General features: G+C 43.1%; 1 protein-coding gene across 1 annotated transcript; it reads left to right on the top strand.

Moving 5' to 3' along the window:
• Positions 1-276: 276 nt before the first annotated feature.
• On the top strand, positions 277-3,031 carry LOC125308190 (protein FAM181B). The gene has a single exon (XM_048264524.1). It carries the CDS (start codon positions 707-709, stop codon positions 1,802-1,804), a length of 1,098 nt encoding a protein of 365 aa, XP_048120481.1. The 5' UTR covers positions 277-706; the 3' UTR covers positions 1,805-3,031.
• Positions 3,032-22,729: the final 19,698 nt, after the last annotated feature.

Genomic DNA, 22,729 nt, shown 5'->3' with positions numbered 1-22,729 from the left:
CAATTCTGTTAAATTCTAATTTTATTTTGCCTATAGCAAACTTGTCTCATGATAAAAAGGATCAGAACGCATTACAAGTTCCAAATCCCTTCAAAAACTGCTGTTTTATGAGAGGCAAAAGTTTCAGAATAAAGGCTGATTGCACACATACACACACACACACACACATACGCACGCACACTTGCACACACACGCACGCACACACACACTCGCACGCACACTCACACAAGGTAGAGATGGGGAGCCTTTTTGCACAGTTGCCAGTGGACATTGTCCTGAGCCCCAGCAGGGCACCTCAGACAAATCCGCTCTTAGTTGCAGGTGGTCAGGCGTGAGCAAAGAGTTAAGTCCAGGGGGCCCTCTGCCCCTCCTCTTTGATGTCCTGACATCATCGGCCCTGCCTCCCTAAAGAACTCTCTCCCTTCCCCCCCACCAAAAAAACACTTTTCCTCCTTCAGTGTAGTCCTGTAGCGCCAGGAAGAGAGGAGTGTTTCGACACAGTCCAACTTCAGGACCAAGAGTTCGGAGCAGAGAGTCCTTGTGCTGGTACAGGCAACAGCGAGAATCAAACAGCGTCTGGAAAAAAGACAGACAAAAATGCTCAAGTGAAGCTCGAAGGCCTTCATCTTGGGACTGTTGTGGAGTGGATATGGAGTGCACAGGAGCAGGTGTTTGCTTGTGAACAGCTCAAGCGGAGAGAGAGGCAATGGCTGTTCAGGCTGCCATCATGAACTCGCAGTTCCTGAATTTTTGCTTCCCGGGCTCAGGGATGGAGTTTAATGTGGACAAGGGTCTGGACGGAGGCCTCGGGCTCTGCGAGTCCGACCGGGACGAGGGTGACTACCGTGAAGCCACACGGGACCTGCTTAGCTTCATCGACTCAGCCTCCAGCAACATCAAGCTGGCCCTGGACAAGCCAGTGAAGTCCAAGAGGAAGGTGAACCACCGCAAGTACCTGCAGAAGCAGATCAAGCGCTGCACGGGGATTATCGCTCCCGGGAGCCCCCCTCAGCAGAGCCCGACTCAGACCAGCCCCCTGGCCCCGGACCTGGCCAAGAGGCAGTGCTCTCCGCCATCGTCTCTGCAGCAACAACCATATCAGCAGCCGCAGCAACAGCAACAACAACAGCAGCAACAGCCGGGAACTTTCCAGGGCAAAGTGCCACCTAAGAGGGACGGGGTACAGGCCAACCTCCAGAGCAAAAGCCTGGCTGCCCTGTTCAACTCCGCGGCCAAGGACAGCCGCGGGGAGCGGGCCAAGAAGCCCCCCCTCCGCCACCGCAACCTGCCCCCCTCCTTCTTCACCGAGCCGGCCAACTGCCCCCGGGTCACGTCCACCTCCGGGATGAGCCTCAAGGACCTGGAGCGGGGGAACCCGGAGGCGTCCGAGTTCTTTGAGCTCCTGGGGCCAGACTACAGCAACATGCTCCTCGAGCAGGACTTCTTCCAGAGCGCCGGGCCCGGCTCCCTGGCCCGACTCCCTCCGCAGGACGTTCCGACGACGCCGGGCCTGGAGCCGGTGCCATACGACTCTCCGCACTACGTCACGGGCGGATTCGTGTACGCCGAGCCGTGGACTACCTGCCTGGCGCCACCGAAGAAGTCCGCCGAGGGCATGAGGACTGGCCCCGGTGGCCAGGCTGCCGTCTACAGCCCTTCGGATTCGGCGGCCCCTGCAGTCCTGGAGGATGGCTCCTCGTGTGGTCTGGCCTTCCCTGCCTTCTTCACAGACTGCTCCGGCTCTCCGGTCCCATACGATGGGAGTCTGACCGCTGGGTACACACGTGGGAGCTTCTCTTTATAACACAAGCCATGGAACGCAGTGCCTCTGCATCTCTACTTAGAAGAGATGGAGGTAGATGCGTCAGCTTCTGAACCCCATTATGCAGTAGAGTGTTCTTGTTTATAGAATTTCATCTCACGTTCAAATTCCTTTTCCCCCCAACACATCCACTGATTCATGCAGCCAAAAAGAAGGTAAATCATTACATTTTGAGCATGTTCCCACTTAAAACAGAGTTAAATGTATTACACAAGTAAACTGAAGTTTTTGCTTGTTAAGATCTTAAAGCACATCTCAGGGGGTAATTTGCTGCGGCCAATCAATTTTCTTGTTTACCAGCAGATTTTTCAGTGAGTGTAAGTGTCAGTTCAGTTTAAGTTTTCAGTAAGAGTGATATAAAGCGGTTAAATTTCAATTTCTGAACATCTGTTCATGTTGTGTCCGAGTCCCCTCATGCTTCAGTTCGTTGTGTCATTTCTATGTACTAAAAGAAGCCAAGTTTACAGTCCTGTAGTTAATGTTTTAATTGCTCCCCCTTAAAGCAAAGCTGGAGCCACATCTCCATGATGACGTTTTTAATTAATGGTGCTCTGACAGTTGTTTAGGCTCACAACAATCATCTCTGTGAATCTTTAATCCTAGCTTTCCATGGCTTCTCAGTACCACTCCGACTGTGCAATGAAAGCAAGAATGTACTTTCAAAATACATCAAAGTTTTAATTGATCTTTTATTTCCAGGGCATTAGGTTGAAATGACTGTACAGATGAGAGTGTGTGCTCACTTTACACCCTAGACCTGTTTCAGAAATCCCAAAATATAATAGACAAAATGCTAACACACAAGATAGGATTGAGGGGCAAGATACTCTATTGCAAACTAACATTCCATCATTAGATATCATATCCATTTTCATTCAAATTAAATAATAATTTTCCTAATGTCATTTATATGCTTGTTGTTAGTATAACTGAATCTCCTTCTTTCCTATTTGTTTGTTGCAAGTATATGAAGCTGGACTCTTCAAAGTTGCTGTGGACATTTTTGAACATTTGTATGCAATAGACACAGGCACCAACATCTTTGTTATCTGATGTTTGTTGAATTTTCAGATTTTGTACAGAAAAGGTTGGGTAGGTAGGGAGTCATGGTGTAGAATCAGAACACATTGTACAGAAAGTTTAATGTGTACAAACAGATGTATAAGTATGCTACAAAAATAAAGCTGGACTTTATTTCTCCAAAAACTATGTTGGCTAGTAGGGTGAGGGTTATATTGGGTTGATATTTATTTAATATGTTGCAAGTATTTATTAATATGTTAACTGATTTAAAACTCGCGCAATGACAAGAAAATGCAACCTAAATCTGTGAAGTTAGAAAACTTACAAACTGGAGCAGGGTCGCCCTCTGTTGGTGACGTCGATGCTGGACCTAATGTAGGCTACGGCTATACAGGTTCATATAGGCTATGACAAAGCAAAATGTTGAATATTCTTGCGCAAATCCATAGTCTACCTGGACAAAAAAATATTTCCTTCGCCGAAATTCACCACTGAGTAAAGTAAATATATCATGAAAACAATTGCCACTTATTTCCCTTTGCCCTGGATCCAGTCAATGTCCATCGACACGATGAGGGTGCAGCATTAGATAAATGACTTTAGAGTACTTGCTAGTGCGTCCCTCCACATGATGGCAGTGTTGATGCTTTGGTTTGCTTTCTCACTGGAACAACGGTATGGGCTAAGCGACAGAGACCTGAAAATACAATTTGATTGTCTCTAATTGAATAAGAATTTAATAAGAAATGCAATGCATGAATGTGCAGTCATTACGTGCGATTGTAATTCAAGGAGCGTTAATCCATGTAAACAAACTTCCGAGGGGGTCGCTTCACCAGGGGATGTATGTGATCCGAGCTACGCGATGGATTTGTGATTGTAATCAGATTGGTATAGATTCCTGCTGTGCGCTTATTGAACGTGCTCGCCGCCGTGAGCTCAGAGGAGATACCGGATATCTCCGGAGATCTGAGACCATTCCGTACCACTACTCCTATTTTTCAGAGAATAAGTACTGTAAATTGACTCTGGATGCTGATATAAATAGTACCTTTGATATAGTTACAGCCACTACTACATGTCCTCTTCTCATTTCCACAAAATGCTGTTGTGTGTAGACTACATGTGATTGTGAATGTGTTTTTGATGTGCAACACAATATGTTTTGATGTGTGATTGTATACATGTGTGGTGTACCATCCTGCAGAGTAAATCCATAAGGTTGGTAATGTTGCTGAGCTTTGTCAACTGTGCAATGCAGGTGCACAGTGATTTATCCCCAGAAGCTGTCATACAAACGTCTGAAGCCCACTCTCCAGCCAAGGCCATTCATAACTTCAACACATTCCCAACCTGCAGATTTCCCCCCCTCCTCCAGAGCGTGATGAATGACAGTCACCCTTCCCCAGGCCCCATGAGGAAAATACTCCTCTGTGATAAACCACAAACATTTGTGCATTCGGAATACGGAGTGGGCAGTCCATTTTGTACAATCTTTCTGTTCATAACACATGGCTTCATGCGATGATTACAGCTTGTCGGCCTGCACTTGACCCCTGCCTGACCCCGCTAAGCTGCTCCTCTGTGGCCCCAAGCGTAGGCAGCCCGGGTGGCTGGAGCTTGCACTGCGTGTGAGCCTGCAACATGACATTCACAAGTCCTTCTCTTAAACACCCCGCTCCCTCCTTCCCTGCATACCCTACCACCGCCCTCACCCACCCTCTCTCTCTCTCCATCTCACTAGAACCCCCCCCACCCTCTTCTCCAAACTCTACCCATCAGAACCCGTTGATGAGTCAAAGCCCTCCTACTCACATTAAATCAAAACGCCTCTCAGTATTTGCTCTCCTAAAAATGAGCAGGCTTATTAAAAACAAATAAATTGGGGGAGCAAATGATGAATGTGGTGCTTCAGGCGCACAGTACATTCAGGTGTTTGAGAGAGATGGGAAGATCGGCAAGATATAGCCGTGATGATGCTGAGGCAAGAGGTCTGCTGCAGCAGGAACCTTCTATTCTGCCTGCTTAATGTTTGTGTAAATTATTCAGGTAGGATGAAAAGTATATTCACTTGCACTTTACCTAGTTCCCCTTTTGTTCCATTCCCCTACTGCGAGTGGGCAACAATTCTGATGTGGGTTGAGTGGATTGGTGCATTTCTGTGTGTGTGTGTGTGTTTGCATTTTTGATGTGGATATTGCGTCAATCCCCCGAATACGTGTCTGCCTGCCATGAGACTTGCAGATCAAAAAAAGATGTTGGTGGAGATTTTTGTATAAAGTGCAGCACAGGCCTGTAAAAATTGACTGACACAAATCTCCCATGCAGATCACATTAATGAGAGAGAGAGGGAGAGAGAGTTCCAGAAAGCCCAGACGAAGGAAGGCTTTCCCCATGCTGAGAAGTGCTCCCTGACAAACGCTACAAATCCCAAACGCCCACAACCTGCCAACTCTGCTTCACCCTCACACACACACACACACACACACACACACACACACAGATTCACATAGTTGATAAACACACACACACACACACAGATTCACATAGTAGACACACACACACACAGATAGTGAGAGATGGAGAGAGATTCACATAGAGTGCACGTACGCATGCTTTTACACACAAATAGCATACCAAAAGACGCATACAGAGTGCATTTTCTCCTATACTTTTACACATAATCAGACACTCACACTCACAGACAGGACCACTGAATTTTGCATCAGTCTGCTGAAACACTGCAAACTGAATCTAGAGAACATTCTGCTCAACCACCAGCAATTCACTCCGATGGATTTAAATATACATGATATTTCAACGCACAAAAAGTATTTTCTTTCCCCTCTCCAGGTCTGTCTGAAATGCATCTAGCTATAGGCTTACTACAAAAGAGGCAAATACTGAACATCCAAATAAATAATGTCTTGTTTTATGCAGCAATCTGATTTATGCAGATATTTCCATAACTTCTGCTCATGTCCTGATCACCATGCAAATGTTATGTGCTTCAGCACTCTCTCTCTGTCTCTCTCTCTCTCTCTCTCTCACACACACACACACACACACACACACACACACACACACACATGCTGTTTGGCAAGAGGATGTGTAAAGTAAATGTCAAGGGCATCATTAAGCTCTAGGAACAATAATATGATATCTTTAAAGCCTGCCTGGTATTTACAACATTGAGAAATTGAATATTTGTAGTCTTTTGATGACCTTCTAGTCTTTATATTAGTTCACAGCATATGTCTCTCAGGGGAGTGACCGCAAATATGACTGCACTCATAGCATATGTAGCAACAACAAATCGGCTAGACAGCCTACAACAAATTGGTTATAAGGAAAGCACTATTTCAGATTTGTGTGTGTGTATGTGTATGTGTGTGTGTGTGTGTGTGCTCGGGTGTGTGCCATTTTGGTTCATGGAATTACTTCTCGCAAACTGTTTCTCAGTGGGTATGAAGCACCTCTTAAAAACCAGGATAAGATTAAAGGAAAAAAAAATTACAAATTATGTCCTCATACCCTCTGGGTAGAAGAATGCTTTTAAAAAGGAGGAGGAGGAGAAACCCAAGGGTCCGTCGGGAGGCATAATAACCTATAAGAGCGGAGAAAATCCCATTACCTGTCATACACTTCTCCCCTCATAATTACTCGAACCACCTCTCTGAAAAAGGTGAAGGACACTCTTTTACGGAGGCGCTCCGGCGTGTGAGACCATTTAGCTCTGCCTGCTCCGAGTTGCAGTGGAAAACTAGTCCGATCTATCTCATTGCCTGAGACCTTGTTTCTTGTCCTTTTTAAAAGTAGTCCGCGATCTCTCAGGCAAGAGGGCCGCCTGCTGTGGAAGGGCGGGAGTTGGTGTGTTGCGTATTTGATCACACTGTCCCTTTGTGTCCCCGTGAATCACGGCGCTGTCACGCGCGCAAACGTGTCTTATCTGTTTTGCCATGGGCACATATGACACGTGGCACATGTGGGCTACCTGCTGTGAGCGAGGTCAGCGTACACATACAGAGGTCTGCATCTCCGGTCTCCTCATCGTCTGAGTGTAAACGAGGTAAGTGGCCCGAGCCACAATCTTGATGCATGAGTGACGAGTCACTGTCCTTTGCTGTCCATAATGAGCCAAACAATTTAGATTGTGAATAGTTTAGATATGTTAGACCGGTTTGACGATCTAATAGGTATAACAATATAATGTTTTTATTTTTTGGATATTTTTAGATTGAAAGGGGAAACTTTTACAATGTACCAGCACCAAGACATAGAATGTTATGCTACAATAGTATATAACTGACAGAGTACAGAGGTAAGATGATCTCAGTTTTAAGCGGGAAAAAACTGTATACAGAAAATTACCCGGAAAACACTGGTTTGCCTTCCATGCCATGATGAGAAGAATGAAGATGATAGAATGACACACGGAAATGGGAAAGAGAATATGCATTATTGAAACTTATTAAAAACATAAATAAACATATCACCCTCCATGGCTACAGCCTTGTACTAGATGGACTCTTTGGATGTCCTTAGAGCAGGGCCGGTTCTAGCCTACTACATTTGGATGGGCTGGTAGAAGTTTTCGGTGGGCAACATAGCAAAGCGGTCAAATTGGATTAAAATTGACAAACAAAAAACACAAACACAAAAAAAATCAGTACAACCTAGCGGAAGTTGCTGCAGCCAACCGCTAGAGCATCCAGGCAGCTACAGTGCTACATTCTGAGGACATCTTTCAAACCATGTGTAGCACCGTAGCTGCCTTGCTACTTTAGCTGTTGGCTGCAGTAACTCGAGTAAGCAGATTGTTTTTCGGGTTTTTTCCGTAGACAGTACTCGGTGACTTCGAGAAACGGAGATCTATGTGACAAATGGCTGGAGTTTTACCTAACACATATACTGCACAGCTATGTACCAGCTAGCTACCGTTACACTCAACACACCAACTCATCTACATCCAAGTTGGGTTTGAGGCTGCACACTGCACAGATGCCCATCTGGAAAACACATAGCTCAGTGTTGAGGGAATTCATGTGGTGTCAGAGGTTTGGAAAAAGACCTTGGTGACTCTTCTGGGCCATGGTATGACTACATTGTTGTGACTCATGATAATGCCGTGGCTTGCTACTTAGTGACTCAATCTGTATCTCTGTGTGTGTGTTTGTGTTTGTTTCTCACCGCTGCTGGCACTGTTGTTTATTTGCTTTGATGGCATTTTTTCATCGTGTTTTTCCCGCGATTGTTTGGGGCCTGTTTTGACTGATGTCCAAGAAATTACTCTAAAGACCATTAGCGTGGAAATCCACTGTTTGTTTGTTTTCTCGTCTCCATTATTCCAGCAACTCTGAGCGTTGGAGTGCGGAGAGATCACTGTGGTGCTGGATGAGTGGCTCTGCTCAGCTTCTTTTTTTAATAATTTGTTTACCGCTCTTCCTCCTCCTCCTCTTTGTCGCTGCCGCCTGTCGCGTTTGATGCTCTCCACAGCAGGGTTGACAAAACCAGTCAGATCAGCCATCTTGCTTCGCCTGATTGGGGGAGCATCTGATATTCCCTTTAGCACATGAGCGGGAGGTGAGATTGGGGGGGTCTTTGAAATGTGCGAGAGATAAAAAGGAGCGAGATAACCCCCACCTTTTCGCTGATGGCGTCCCACTAAATATTTTATGTCATGGAGGAGATTGTCAACCGAATCCCTGGCTGAGTGTTTGGATCAGGTGTCGGATGATGGCATCTGGGCCTTCAGCAATGCCAGTTTTTAAGCCTTTCTGAACCTCAGTGGTAAAGGTGCTTCAGGAGTTTTTCCTTTTTCCCTGGAAAAGGAGAGTAGTCTTTAATGTAGAAACCTGGTATGGATTTCAGTGCTTTTTACAGCGGCTGGAAATAGCATTTCGGCATAGGATGTGGGTGGAAAATATGTTCTTGCACATTACCGGTGTAAGAGGTGTGTGTGTGTGTGTGTGTGTGTGTTATTGGCACCCAAAACTAAAACACTGGTAACACGTCAGTGAGACCGAAGCCTGAAGCCAGACAGGTTGATTTATTCTTTACCCTCCAGCGTGAAATGAAGTCCGGACGGATGCCTCTTTAAACAGGCCGTGCATGCAAAACCGGTGTGACCGTTGTAATGCGCGGACTTTACACAGTCGAGCCTGACACCACACATCTGACACACCATACCTTAGTCATATATTTAACCGAGTTAAATTACACACAGACACATACACCACCACAACCATGATTGTCAGCTTGATTGTTTGCCTCTCCTTTTATGAGCATGACTTCAAAAAAATTGCTCCCGTCATGCTTTCTCTCTTCCTCTCTCTCTTTCTCCCTGTGTATCTTTCTCTAACACTGAACCCTAACACTAGGCATTCTCTCGGAAATAGATTAATTTCCCTGGCTCTAACCTCTGGCTGCCAGTCTGCTTGCTTTAGGTAATCCTTCTAAGACACGGATAGTGAATTGTGTAATCCCCTCTCATTAGCTTATTCACTGCAGTGCGTTTGAAATAACAGTGATGCACATGAATATGGAGTCGTTGCCCAGGGTTTTAACCATGACATTGCAAATGATTAGTCACCTTAGGTGGAGGCAAGAAGAGATGGAAACAAAATGTCATAGGGAAAAAAAAACAGATTTGGTAATATAAAAGATTAGCTCTGCTTGCAGTGACTGCTCAGGGCTTTAGCGATTGAGGGGATGCAATTGCCTTGTTGATAAGATGCACATTGGCCTCTGACCAGCTTTTGGCTAATTTGCACACTTTAAAACTATTGTTTTAAAGCACTGACTTGGTCCCAGTGGAATTGTGGGGCATTGTTTAGCCTTTCTGGGGGCAGAGGGTATTAGTGAAAATCTTGTTTGGGTTATTGTGGAAATGAAGTTGTGAATAAAAGCTGGATATTATTGCATAAATGCAAATCTGTATTGAGCCATTTATGTGATTACAAAAATACGTTATTCCAATTTGGTCGAGTTTTAGGTTTCGAAGGAACCCCGGGGCTCTGAGGAAAATGCTCATCTGCAGTGTTTACCAAAGGCGGTGTTTGCTTTCCAGCACCATGACATTTACAGTTAGTAAACAACACAGATGTAGCTGAAATGGAGCTCAAATGAAGCAAACCATATGCTGAGTGGCATACCAAACCATATGAGGCACAGTACTGCAGCTTTATGGAGAAATAGAGAGGCACAGTGCATGGAGCTTTATGGAAAAATAGACCCATCTTTGCATTGCTTGGATGGCATGGCTGACTTCTCCCCTTGGATCTCGGAGAAGATGAGGCTCGCGTCGGAGAAATTCAGCGAAGAATCAGAGTCCCTGATGAGTTCTCGCAGAATAGCTATCGCTTAGTAGAGATTGGGAAGTGTGGATACATCCAGACGAGTACACATAGGTCAGCCATGGCCAGGAAGGTATGGCTGATTACTCTTAAATCCTGCATGCACAAGCATATCAGACATTATGTAAATACACATCACAGAGGAATCTGAGAGGAAGATTGTCTCGGTCAAGTTTAAATCATGGTCAGTGACTGCTGCCAACTCTGTTTTTTTTTCTCAGAGAGTGAGTGACAGACCAAAGACATGGAGGTGGCCTGGCTTCTGACTCTGTATCTGTCATAGCTGTTTTCTCAACAGTCCCATTGACGCTTTTGATAGGCAGAGTCATGGCCTCGTTGAATATGTAAATGTGTGGTGGTAAACAGTGTTTTCACTGTATGTCTTTAAAGTAGAGCCATTAAAGATTAGATCTCGAGGGATGGGCTATGCCGAAGTGGAAAATTATACGCAGATTGGCATTCAGATGTCTACGGCTTTATTTTAATTAGGTCAGACACCATGAAGCTTCATGAAATGAAGTTACTGGGGTATAAAATAAGGAGAGCAGCAAAGAGGGGCAAAAGTACTCTACATCATCGTTTTTTCCCCCCCTCTTTTTTTCCCTCTCTCCCAACAGGTTTGAAACAAGGATAATTTAAACAAGGACATTTGAAATGACTTGGTTGCAGCTACTGGACTGTTTCATCGAGTTAGAAGTCTGCCACAAAAATACCTTCTCAAGGAAGGGTGTTGTTGAGCCTTTTGGCTGACCTTAAAGGTAGACTTTCGCTTCACCTGTATCTTTGCTGGCCCTCTCCCAAAATATCTTTTTCTGAACTAGAATCTACACAGAGGTGTTGTGTGAATTGTGCTTTAGCAAGGCTACAGTGGCAATGAAACACAATGCCTTATGATGTCCTTGCTGGATTTTCTAAAATGCAAATTTATGGAAATGTGGTCAGCATTTGCATCCGTTGTCCCAGTGGTTCTGTCCTCATACATTATGTTAAACTATATTAATGATATTATTATATTTCTGCCACCATAAAACCTATACTTTCTGTAGAGTCATGTTCTTTTCTCTGGATTCTTCCCTTCATTAGACTAGCACAACTATGTTCTTTCCTCTTTAAACAAAGTGGCAGAAAGAGCAAAACGCAGCTTGTATCAAAACTAACCAAATATCAAAAAAAGAGAGAAAAAAATGGATTCAGGATTTTTTTTCCCTAGCTGAAGCACTAAACCACACAGAGAAATTATCAGTCTGTGTTCAGTGCATGAAGCTGCAAAAATCCAATGAATGTATTTCACCCTTGGCAATATGCATACGAGGTGGCAGATAACACACAGAGAGAGACACAATATTGACAATGCAGAGGGACAGGCATTAATCAAACAGAGATAAGTCCATCCATCCAGAGGAGGCGCAATGGGGTACGGATACCAAGGAGAAAGCGAGGACTCCATTGCCTCGCCAGGACAGCCAACCTGGGCTTGGTGCAAGGACAAAGAGAAGGTGAGACCACACACTATTTATTATGCAGTCGACGTGATTTATTCCGGGATCTGGGAGAAAACGATGGCCGATTTTTGACTGCTTGGCCCTGTTTTTTGGTGCCATCGTGTGTCTCTAAATCAGAGATGAGAAATGCTCTTTGAAAAGATGTTTTTTTTTTGTAGAGCTGTGGCTAACATAGTGGAAGATACAATCTAATTTTCTTTATTCATTAATGACATGACAAATATAAGCTACAGGCAAAATTAACCAGGCTAATGATATTATTCACTGCAAACACAACACAAATAACACCATTAAAAAATGAACACATTAAACTAGACAAAAAGTTTTTTTTTCGCCTGCAGTCTCTACTTTTTGCCAGAAAGTTTTGGAAGTTGCGAGTGCCAGTGGAGTTGCAGTAACAGATGTGCCTAATAAGGATCATCTTCAGGAGCAGCTGTATGTTGAAAACTGCTTCATTGACCATACAAAGACAAATGACTAACAGCTGTTTTTGCCACCACAGTCACATCTCGAGGATGGAATTAAAATATAACAGAATAGTTTTGTATTTTCATCAATCCTCGTGTTCCATGCCAAGGTGATGGAGACTGTTTTCTGTTTTTCTTGGAGTGCTGTTCATTAATGGCTGCTGGAAGAGGGAAACTAATTTGGGTGTCTTCATCTATTTTTTATCGCCTGAGCTGGTAGAACTGATGGCTTTTAATGTGGAAATTAATTTTTTAATTGATGAGGTAATCATTCTGCATTAACCAATCACTGAGAAAATGAATGACTTTTATTGCCATTTCCCAGGTACCGGTCGTGTAACTTTCCCATAACTCCAATTAAAACGTGAAGCCCCAATAAACCAACTCAAGTATTAACAAGAAATATGTTGAAGGACAAACAGTAGGAGGTACCCAAAGTAAAATGAAGAGATTTACTTGGCAAGCTAGACATGAACTCATGTCGTAAGTGGATTTATTGCCTTGAATTTTGAGGCACTTGCAATTCAGTCATATATAAAAATCATGTCATCAACTCCGTACAGAGTTAACCGAAAGTGAAAGGATAATGGAAAGAAACTATAAATCTAGAAAGTAGCATAATATAATACCTGAGTCTAATGAGGATCTCACAGGCTGCATGGGTCTGGAGCAAATTTAAATCTGGGCTCCTCTCCACCTCTCTCCCTGTGTTGTGCCTCATTGGCTCTCATATAGATACAGAGAACCTGTACAGAGGACCTCCTGCTCCTAACACTGGCCTTTTGCCCCTTCTGTGTGTGTGTGTGTGTCTGTACAGACCAAACGTTTGGTACAGGCAGGGCCAAACGATGGAGTAGGGGCGAAGACATGTAAACAATTAGATTAGATTAGTAGAGTGGTGAGCTTTCACAAGCTCCTCTACACAGAGGCAGCTTAAGAAAAGAGATGGAGGGAGGAGAGAGAAAGGTAGAAAGAAAGTGATAGCGGAGGAGAGAAAGAAACTGTGCCTTCTGATTAGTATGCCCATACATTTACATAGATAATAGGGCAATTATGGACTAATCGATAAACTTTTATCACAAGCTGCTAAATCTGCCAATAGCCAAAACAAATAAATACTCCATTTCCTCGACTTTGATACTTAGGCTGTGAAGGCGCATTAATGTGCTTTATTGACATTTAGTGGAGAACCAACTCTGCACATATAAAACAATGAGCTCTACGCCAAGCCAGGCCTGTAGGGATTGCATTTTCAATGTTTTTTTTTTTTTTCCCAGGGAGAGCATTACGAACCACAGGCTCTGAAATATCTCATTCTCAGAGAAATATTCATCATATTAAATGCAGTCGGTTAACTTGAGAGAGAACTGAAACCCTCTCTGTATTGTGTGGTTTGGCAAATACAGGCACGGGGCCTTTATGGCAAGATGTTGGACAGATACGAGTTGGTTACAATCCCTTATGGCATCAAGTGAAGAAGTCTGTAGCTTTTTCAAAAAATGACCCATTGGTTGTCATTTGTATGAAAGTTCTGCATGACAGCCTGGTTTGATGTTTCATGCGTTATGCCTTCTGTCAATGTCTTTTTTTTCCAGGACTGACACTGTAGCTTTAAAGAGGTAGCCTCTTTGGTTGTCGTGTGCATGCTGTAGTTTTGCCTGAGCGTTGCCTTTTGTACATTAAATATATGGGAGTCTAAAGCAGTGTTGCGGACATTATATATTTTTTCACTTGAGTAGGTTTTTTTTGTCCTGCATCTGCCAGAAGGTGGGATGTGCACACAATAACTTTTTGTTGAACATGCTGTAGTGTCAACAACGAGATAGCGGCCTGGCCTCACACTGGGTTCACATTGTGCATATCGATTAGTGTCAGGCCACAGTGTCAAGCTTCTCATTGGGTGTGAGGGTTTTTGCGGTGGTGGCTCCAAAGTCACACACAGCAACAAGTCACCATGAATTTTGAAAAGGTTAACCCCTCCACATTTGATGTTTTACTGATGTTTTGATACTGCTTCTGTGCTTTGCTGTACTTCACAGTTCACAGTCACAATGGCGACGAGGCAGGGTGCATACTGATGAATGGAGATCAGCACTGACTGACTTTGGTTTCCACATTGGTTTACAGAATGGGTCCCGCAGCTTGGCCATGACTTAATGAGTCTTCAGAAAAGATTCCTTGTTTCAGAGGTTCTGCCCATGACACAGTTTGGCCTGCGTTGGACTCTGCTGAATCAGCATTGTTGTTGTAAGGCCTTGTGGCTCCAAGCCCTTCTGTCCGGCACCAGGACTAGGCTCTTCCTGTTTTACATTTTTGTACCGGTGCTTGTTTACCCGCACTCTCCCAAACAAGAGCCCAGGTTCACCGTGGGTCAGAGAGAGAGAGAGAGAAAGATGGAGGGATAGAGAGAGTGTCATAACAGCCGAGTCATCGCTGCAGCTCCAAAACTCTGTCTGCATTCCGATTAGCCGGTGTCAAGGACAACCCTTACACCAAGACTAGAGGAATGTCAAGCCACCCTTAAAATGAATTCATTTATGCCAGCAGTTCCTTCCGTCAAACGGTGAATACTCGACTCTGCCACTACCTTTCCACAACTATATATTCCGTTCAGGTGGTGCTCAACTCCAAAAGAAACCGTATTTGACCTCATTAATTAATTTCACTGGGAGCTCTGCTGGCTACTACGTAGCCTCCCAAAACATTAGAAAACTGCTGGGTTTGGTGTGGACTGCAAAAAATAAAACAGCTAAGGTAGCATGGATCCCTCTTGGCCCGGCAAGAAGAATTTAATCAGACGCAGGCAACTGATGACGCATTCAACAAGAGTGCTTCTGCCATGTTATTGCTGCTGTTTTGCTTCTGCTGCTCAACTTTGCTAATTTGTATTGCAGGCTTTACAGTAGAATCTTCAACGCCCCTTCACCTGCTGAGTGACTTTTCATGTGCTTCTTTCATCCTTTTGGAAAAAAAAAGCTCTACCACCAGTTACACTGTCTATTTTCTAAATACTATCATCCTGCTTTGTGATATGAAATTCTCCCTCAGGTTGATGTTACCTTTTCCACGCTCGACCTTGCCTGCTCTTGTTAATCAATAGTTTTAGCCAAGGGTGCACAGTAACATAGCCTATCTACTATTGTGATACAGCAGTTGCATTTTGTGAAGCTTTTTTTTCTCTTTGTGTTAATGTGATTGTCACACCCTAATAGCCAAGATGGATTTAATAAGTGCCTTACATCAGCATGATATGACAGCATTTTATATCACAAATATAGATATTATGCAAAGAGATAACTTGTTGCTATGAAGCTGCTCTGATAAGAGAGACGCTTTCGCCCTGCAGGCTCTAAAATATGGGGCACTTTGCAGAACCTTTCATTTTTTTGCCACAGAAAGCATTTTGCCTTTCATTGCCTCTTTGTAAAGATACAGCTCACTAAATCAAAAACATACAGGACCAGAGCAGACATTTTTGGCCATACTCCGTCTGTTCATTAAATTGTAAGGGATGCCTTATGCTGTGAGCTGTCAATCAGTATTAATGTTTTAGCATGCATGGAATTTGTGTGATTACCCGGAGGAGGAGGTATCAGATCCGATTAATACAGTCTTACTGCACGGCCGCAGCCTCGGCCCGACGAGGCCATGAATCCTAACGTGATCTTTTGAGGGGAAGCAGGTGGTCGTTAAAAGCATGCAGAATGAGTTGTTACGTTTTTTCCCCCGCCAAATGCACCGCTCCCCCTTGTGAAGCTGACATCATTATCACTTCCTTTTCGGCCAGTCCAGAACTTTCTGCCCTGGTAACATGAGCCTTTGCCCGGTTACCTTGGTTACTGGTATTACTAGGCCCTCTGATTATGCAATTCTAGTATGGTCAGGAATTTATAGTCATTCATCTTTGCAGAACAGGAAACATGAGAACTACTCACTTACTGTAGAACATGGCATGATTAACTGGCTACTATATATCATCACATGTAATGCATACTGTAAATTATGAGGGAAATATAGGCTACCTGTGACAATTTTATCACTACAAAGACACATATGCATTGCTGGCCTATAATTGAATGCATCTACGAAAGGAATGACTGACAGTTAATCTAATTATGATATTCTGGGAATATGACAGAGAGCTCAGGCAATCAGGTACGATCAGATATTATAAGATCCCATATTTATCCATGCCATCACATGCATTAGAGGCAAATCCAAATCAAACGTGACAAGAAGCGATGTGAACCACAACAGACCTCGAGCAAACCACTCGGCAAGGCACTAATTAAGATTTTTACAGATTCTGACAGGTATTAGATTGATTCCACGAAATGTTTGTAAATAGTAGTTCCACACCAATGGTCAGGAAGTTTGTAAAGGCAGAAAGACTGATGTCACACGGTACAAGCTGGACGTGCGAAAAAGTCTGATTACGTTTGTGGCGATGTAAAAGCCTTTCAAAGGCAGCTGTAATTAAAAAATGGAAACTGACAGGAACTCCGTTCCACCCCAGGCCCCCGATAAGCACTTAAGATGCTTGTAATTGCACCAATGAACAACTTAAAAGAGCTAATATAATGCTGTGCTCTTGCTTCGGTTTGATTTTGCTCTTGAAAAGCGGACTAATTTCCATTTTTCTGTATATCATAAAAATGCATTACATTTGAGACTGTGTTTTAGAACCTCTCCATTAATTCACTTTTGTAGCTATTAATTTAACTAGTGAGGGGACTGCTCTGAATGTTGATCATGAACCATTGTCTCTTTACAAATTACATTGTAAATGCATTTTGCTCTTGGCTATGTCTGATATGAAGATATGAAGTATTTTAATATGTCTGAACTCTTCAGAGAGTTAATGTGCACATGAAGGTTACAGAGAACAAGGCAGGTTGCGGGACGTTGGCTCTCGCACTGCGGCGCTTGCCCGCTGCCCAGTGAGAAGCTGCAAAAGCACTGGCGCGATGCTGGCCCACTGCCAGCGCTGGCCAAATATCGGTTCTGTGCCGCGGCGCTGCCGTGATGGCCCATTGTTTAGCCGCAACATGGACCTGAGGCTTATCTTCTCTGGTGGCTCAGACTTCAATTACCTGCACTGCTGTAATTTAAAAGCGGCGTTTGATTAAGCCATTTGTGGCCGACGCAATGAATGTTTATCTCCACCCGTGTGTTTACACGGCTGGATGCAAATGCGGAGTGGGAAACGTTTCACTGTGGCTGACGTCCTCCATGTGCTAGACATATGATAAGTAATGTTTATTTGTCCAAAGTGTCACTCACATGTTTTATGCTGGCCAAGTTCAGATTGCAGCCAAATTAAAAAGATCTGTATCTGCATCCCCCCACTAAGCAATAAACACAGACATCTGTCTTAATTTCGTTTGCGTGTGATGTGGTGGTGAGAGATACGATGAAATTGTTTAGCTCAGTCTCCTCAAGGTCCCTATATTAGACGACTGCTTACTTGATGGAGGCCCAAGCATCTGGTCGAAAGGTCTTCATTAAAGGGTGATGCACATGCACAGCGTTTTACTAGGCTGACTTTCCAGCTGAGTTTGTCAATTTGTAACTTGCGTGGGCCTGGAACTGTCCGTGGTGCTGAAGTCATTTTTTATGCTCTCAAGCAAACAAGGCCTCAGGCCAATTGCTACTCTCCTACCTCTGGAATAGATCTCTTAAATTAAGGAATTGCACATCCATAAAGAACTTCACTGATCATATTTAAGTAGAGTAGTATGTCTTCATATTGGAAACGTGTGCAGTATGTTTCAATAGCATGTGTGAGAGTTGGATAATGTCTTCCTGTAATAAAACCCTAAAACTTTGCCTTGTGCAACAAAGCATATCCTTGATACTGAATGACATGTGACATGACCTCACCACTAATGACACAATGAAGTATTTTTGTGCTCTGTTGTGACATATAATTACATTAGCCATATCTAAGGGATAAACAATGATATTATAATATGGCTGAAGGGTGCAATGGAAAGATAATCTTTACCTTCTATTTAACTCTGTGATTAAAGTAGTTCTTAATCTCCTTTTAATTAATTGTGTTGATCTAATTAAGAGACGCTTCCATTCCCTTAATAGGACACGCTGGGTGGCTCTGTGGATTATGATGATAAATCTGACTTCTTGGCCTCTATGGAAAATAGCTAGAGCAGTTGAGTATGGAGAAACCTGAAAATGTGAAGTAAAGGTTTGGTACGTTGTTACATTAGCATGAGTAAGACAGCATGGCAGCTTTTGTGGCTTTGAATATGGATAGGCTAAACTGTGAAGTACATCACAGAGGAGTTTTATATCTCTTGGCTGAGAGAAAGGCTTCAACAGTGCCATGGTCAGAAGGTAAGTTTGAGCAAAAATTTGAAAACAAGCATGTCAATGTGTCAAATGATGGCACTTGTTCTGGATCTCACTATTAGGAAGAGACATCTGCCAACAGATTGCTTATAATTCTGTGTTTAATGTCAAATTTAATGTCAGGTTTTCACATATTTAAGAGCTTAGTGGGTGAGAACAGACCAACATCAGTGCTGCTGCTTACTTTGCTGGCCCAGACTCACCACTAATGATGATTAAATGTTTCCTATAAGAAAGTGATACATTGGCTCTTTGGAGTTGGAAACGTAATTGCTCACACGTGTAATTGATTCCCCACAGTTGGTTAAATAATTTGATACCATGGCCAGGTAAGTAACTAATGACTAGATATATGGAAGGGAACTGAACCATATTTCTTATTATTTAGACTTTGTGTTTATCTCATTATCTGCTGCAAATTTGTCTACTAATAATGATTCAGTTTAGCACATTAACTAATGATTCATTCACATCTACTAAGCATGTGTTAATTAGAAAATTACTGTAAATTATAGTAAAGTAATAGCAAATAGATATAAAGTATGATGCTGCTATTAACACATTAACATATGATATGCACCAGATTAGCAACCAATTAATGCATGTATCACTTTCTTGATGTAATATACATCTTCACAGGCACTGTTAGAAAAAAGATAACACATTCCACGAGGTCAGCAGTCAGTGTCAGAGCTAAAATTTCACATGCTTGAAATCCAGGTTGTGTTAAAGTATTGATGATTTATTTATCTGTTTTTGATTCAGCCACATTCATCTCACCTATATGATCTATGTTACTTTACTTAAGAGGCTGATCGAAGAGATTCATAAGGGAAATTGTAGTATTAAATCGTAGTATTATTGCAGCTCTACAGCATCCTCTGTTGAGACACAGGTATCATTTGGGACTGTCTCCTAATTCGGATTTGATATGATGTAATAATCACATTAGCTCTGGTACAGCAACTCAGAGGAATAGCTGGCTCTGTGGGAATGTGATGTGCATCATGGCAACATAACATCATGTAGTTGACATGACTTCTACTCCAATACAACAAACACACACACACACACACACACACACACATACACACACACACAAACACACACACACATACACACAGCACTCACACCCTTCCCCAGCTTGGCAAGGAGCCTTTTTGTCTATAACAATGTCGTTACAACAGCCAACATGAAATACAATGTCCCTAGTGGCAGTTATGTTTGTGTGTATATGTGTTTCTGTGTGTGCGTGTGTGGGTGAGTTGGTTGGTTGGATGTGATTGTGTGTGCATGTATGTGTGTGTGTGTGTGTGTGTATGTTGTGGAGGGGTAATGGTGGGAGAAGCTTTCCTTTCATACTGATTGCCTCACACCCAGCGTAATGGAACATTAGAGCCCCTCCACAAATCTCTTTCCACGCACACGCAAAAGGCCAGCAAATGACTGGTTGCTTCGCCTGCATTTTGCAGAGATTTCAGATGTATATGTTGCCCCTCAATGGTACATTGGAATTTAATGACCCTTACTCCTCAAAGTTGTGCAATCTATCCTGGAACACACACACTTGGCTGGCAAGTGGATTGTATGAATGGATTTCACCTCCATTTCCCCCTCTTTGTGTGTGGACCTTTTTGTGCAGCAAAGCAGTAGCAAACGAGTTTCAGTGTGTGAATGCACAGAATACATAAGAGCTATACACAAAATTATCTTGCAGAGAGAGGCAATCTCAGGGGGAAATTGTGAACTGGCATTCCAGAATTGTGATAAGAGCATCTTTCTCTCTCCCTCCTGCCTCTCTCTCTCTCTCTCTCTCTCTCACACACACACACTTGTTGACAGTTGCAGTTAAGTGCAATGGCACGTCTACAAATGCTAATGGCCTTGAATATTAAAATAGAAGTCAGATAACTGTCACAGTGACACCCAGGCACTTTGCAGCTGGATTGCAGGTCTCCCCATAGTATTGTTGGATGTAGACCTGCAATGTTTCTAGACAAAACACAGTCACTGATGGATTGTCTGTTTACAGAAAGCATCCACCCCTCATCAAAGTGCACCAGACAAACAGGAGTTGGTTGGACAGAGAGACACTTACCCTCCACCATCATTTGGAAATTGGTAATAAATTTTCACTGCCTCTTGGTGGCTCCTTAGACATCCCACTACACCCCCCCCCCCACCCCCTCCTACAAAACATGCCGGATGGGTACGTCTGATGGCTGAATACCATGTAGGCACCTAGCCATCGCCACCTGGCTCTGTTCCTGAAATAAAATGAAACAACACACGCTTGGTTCCGCTCCCATTGAACGCAATAATGATTTGGTTCCATTGCAGTAATACAGGTCCAGAACAGCAAGTCACATTTCCAATGATTCCAATGGTCTGACAGCTAACGTGGCTGTTTTTTATGTATTGCTGTCTGGTTTGGTGTTGATCAGGCCACCAAAGTGTGATGTCAAATCTCAAGTAGCCACTTTCAAGTATGTGGGAAATTTCCTTTGTGAAAGGCTCACATACTGTGCCGTTAGTATGTTGCTTTGTGACATTATTTACATGCTTTGAAACATGGCGAGTCTGTCAGTGGTCTCAGTCCACTCCTGCATAGTAGTATGTGTCAGCATGCAGTTTAAGGTATCGAGTGTGTGTGACGTGTTATGCTAATAGTGTGTAAGGGAGAGAGAGAGAGAGAGAGAGAGAGAGGTGCAAAGTGAGAGAGCTATAGAAACAGACAGAGAGCAGGAAACAGGGATTAATTTAGTGTTTTGTTTTCATCCCGGGAAGCAATAATGCAACAATACTGCAGCCCTGTGTTGTCCTACGACTCCCTAAACAATGCTCAGTAGATAATTACAACTTAATTATTTGAATTATCAGCGTCAGAAACGTGGCAACTTCATTTGATGTTTAAATATCCCCTCTCCAAGGCTGCCACTTCTGCCTTGCTCCCAGCCTGGCTAATTAAATGGGTAGTGTCCCTGTATGGATCATTGGCTTCAACTGATTAAGGAATGATGGGATAGGCTATATAAATCAAAGACAAGCAACCCAGCTAATTAGATGTCCTCACCATTACATCCAAGACTATCCTTTGGAGATAAAAATCTCTTTTACATAATAAGCTTCATTATTAGATAGCATCACTACAGTTGCCCTGCCGTAATGTCAGCTGGTACAACAATGGAGATTTCACAAAAGGAAAGTCATGTTATGTATTACGTGTATCAGAGTGGAGGCTGGTAGCCGGTTTTCTTCATTACTGTTCCAAATGACTGTGAAAGAAGAGCAAAGGGATTGTTTATGCCGTGTAATTCATTCATTCTGAATGAGGAATGATGACAATTATCAGTTCACATATTATGATTTTCTTCAAATGAAAACACATTTTTTTAATAACATGCATTCATAAACTGTGCATTACAGTAACATGAGTATGGATGCCTCAGGTCATATTTTCACTGTTACACTTCTGTTATTATTTGCATAGATGTTCACCTTTTAACAACATTGCATACTTATGTCCTTTTAGCTTTATTTGCTGTCGGAGTGTCTCTGGACTAGTATAATTTAAACAGTACCTCATAACAATTTCACAGTGAAGACTAACAGTGTAGTCTGTCTCTAACCTTGTTACCTTGTGTGGCATTTATTTCCTTATTAGAAAGCCTAAGCCGGAGTACTGTTTTAAAGTCACACCATCTTCCAGTTTTACTTTCATGAGCAAATGTGAAGGTGAGTCGTTTGTTTACAGCTTGTCTACAGGGCATCTCATCTCACTTCCCCTCATCTATTCTTTCACACTCTTTCTCCCTCTCTCTCTTTTCTCTCTCTCTCTCTCTCTCTCTCTCTCTCTCTAGAGGTTTTCCATCTTATAGTTTAACGGGCCAGATGTCGGTACCTTTAGATGTCTTTAAATGCTGTAAAACACCCCTGGGCCTGTGTGTGCTGTGACAGTGTCTTCTCTCTGTGATAATAGCCTTAATCAGTCCTTGGTGGATTCTCCGCCAGCCCACTTTGCCACTGGAATGTCTTAACGCTTGGCATTGCCAGTGTCCTCTGTCCTGATTCTAGACTGACGCTAATTGACAGCCAACAAACGCGGACACATGTAATAAATTATCCATAACCCTTTTTTTGCAATACATTAGAGTCATTCTTAATGGCGGGGGTTGAAATATCAGGCAA

Source organism: Alosa alosa, chromosome 15 (genome assembly GCF_017589495.1).
Source record: "Alosa alosa isolate M-15738 ecotype Scorff River chromosome 15, AALO_Geno_1.1, whole genome shotgun sequence".
In the NCBI taxonomy this organism is placed as follows: Eukaryota; Metazoa; Chordata; class Actinopteri; order Clupeiformes; family Clupeidae; genus Alosa; species Alosa alosa.
Note: the sequence above shows the minus strand (reverse complement) of the source record. Positions and strands in the feature narration are given on the sequence as shown.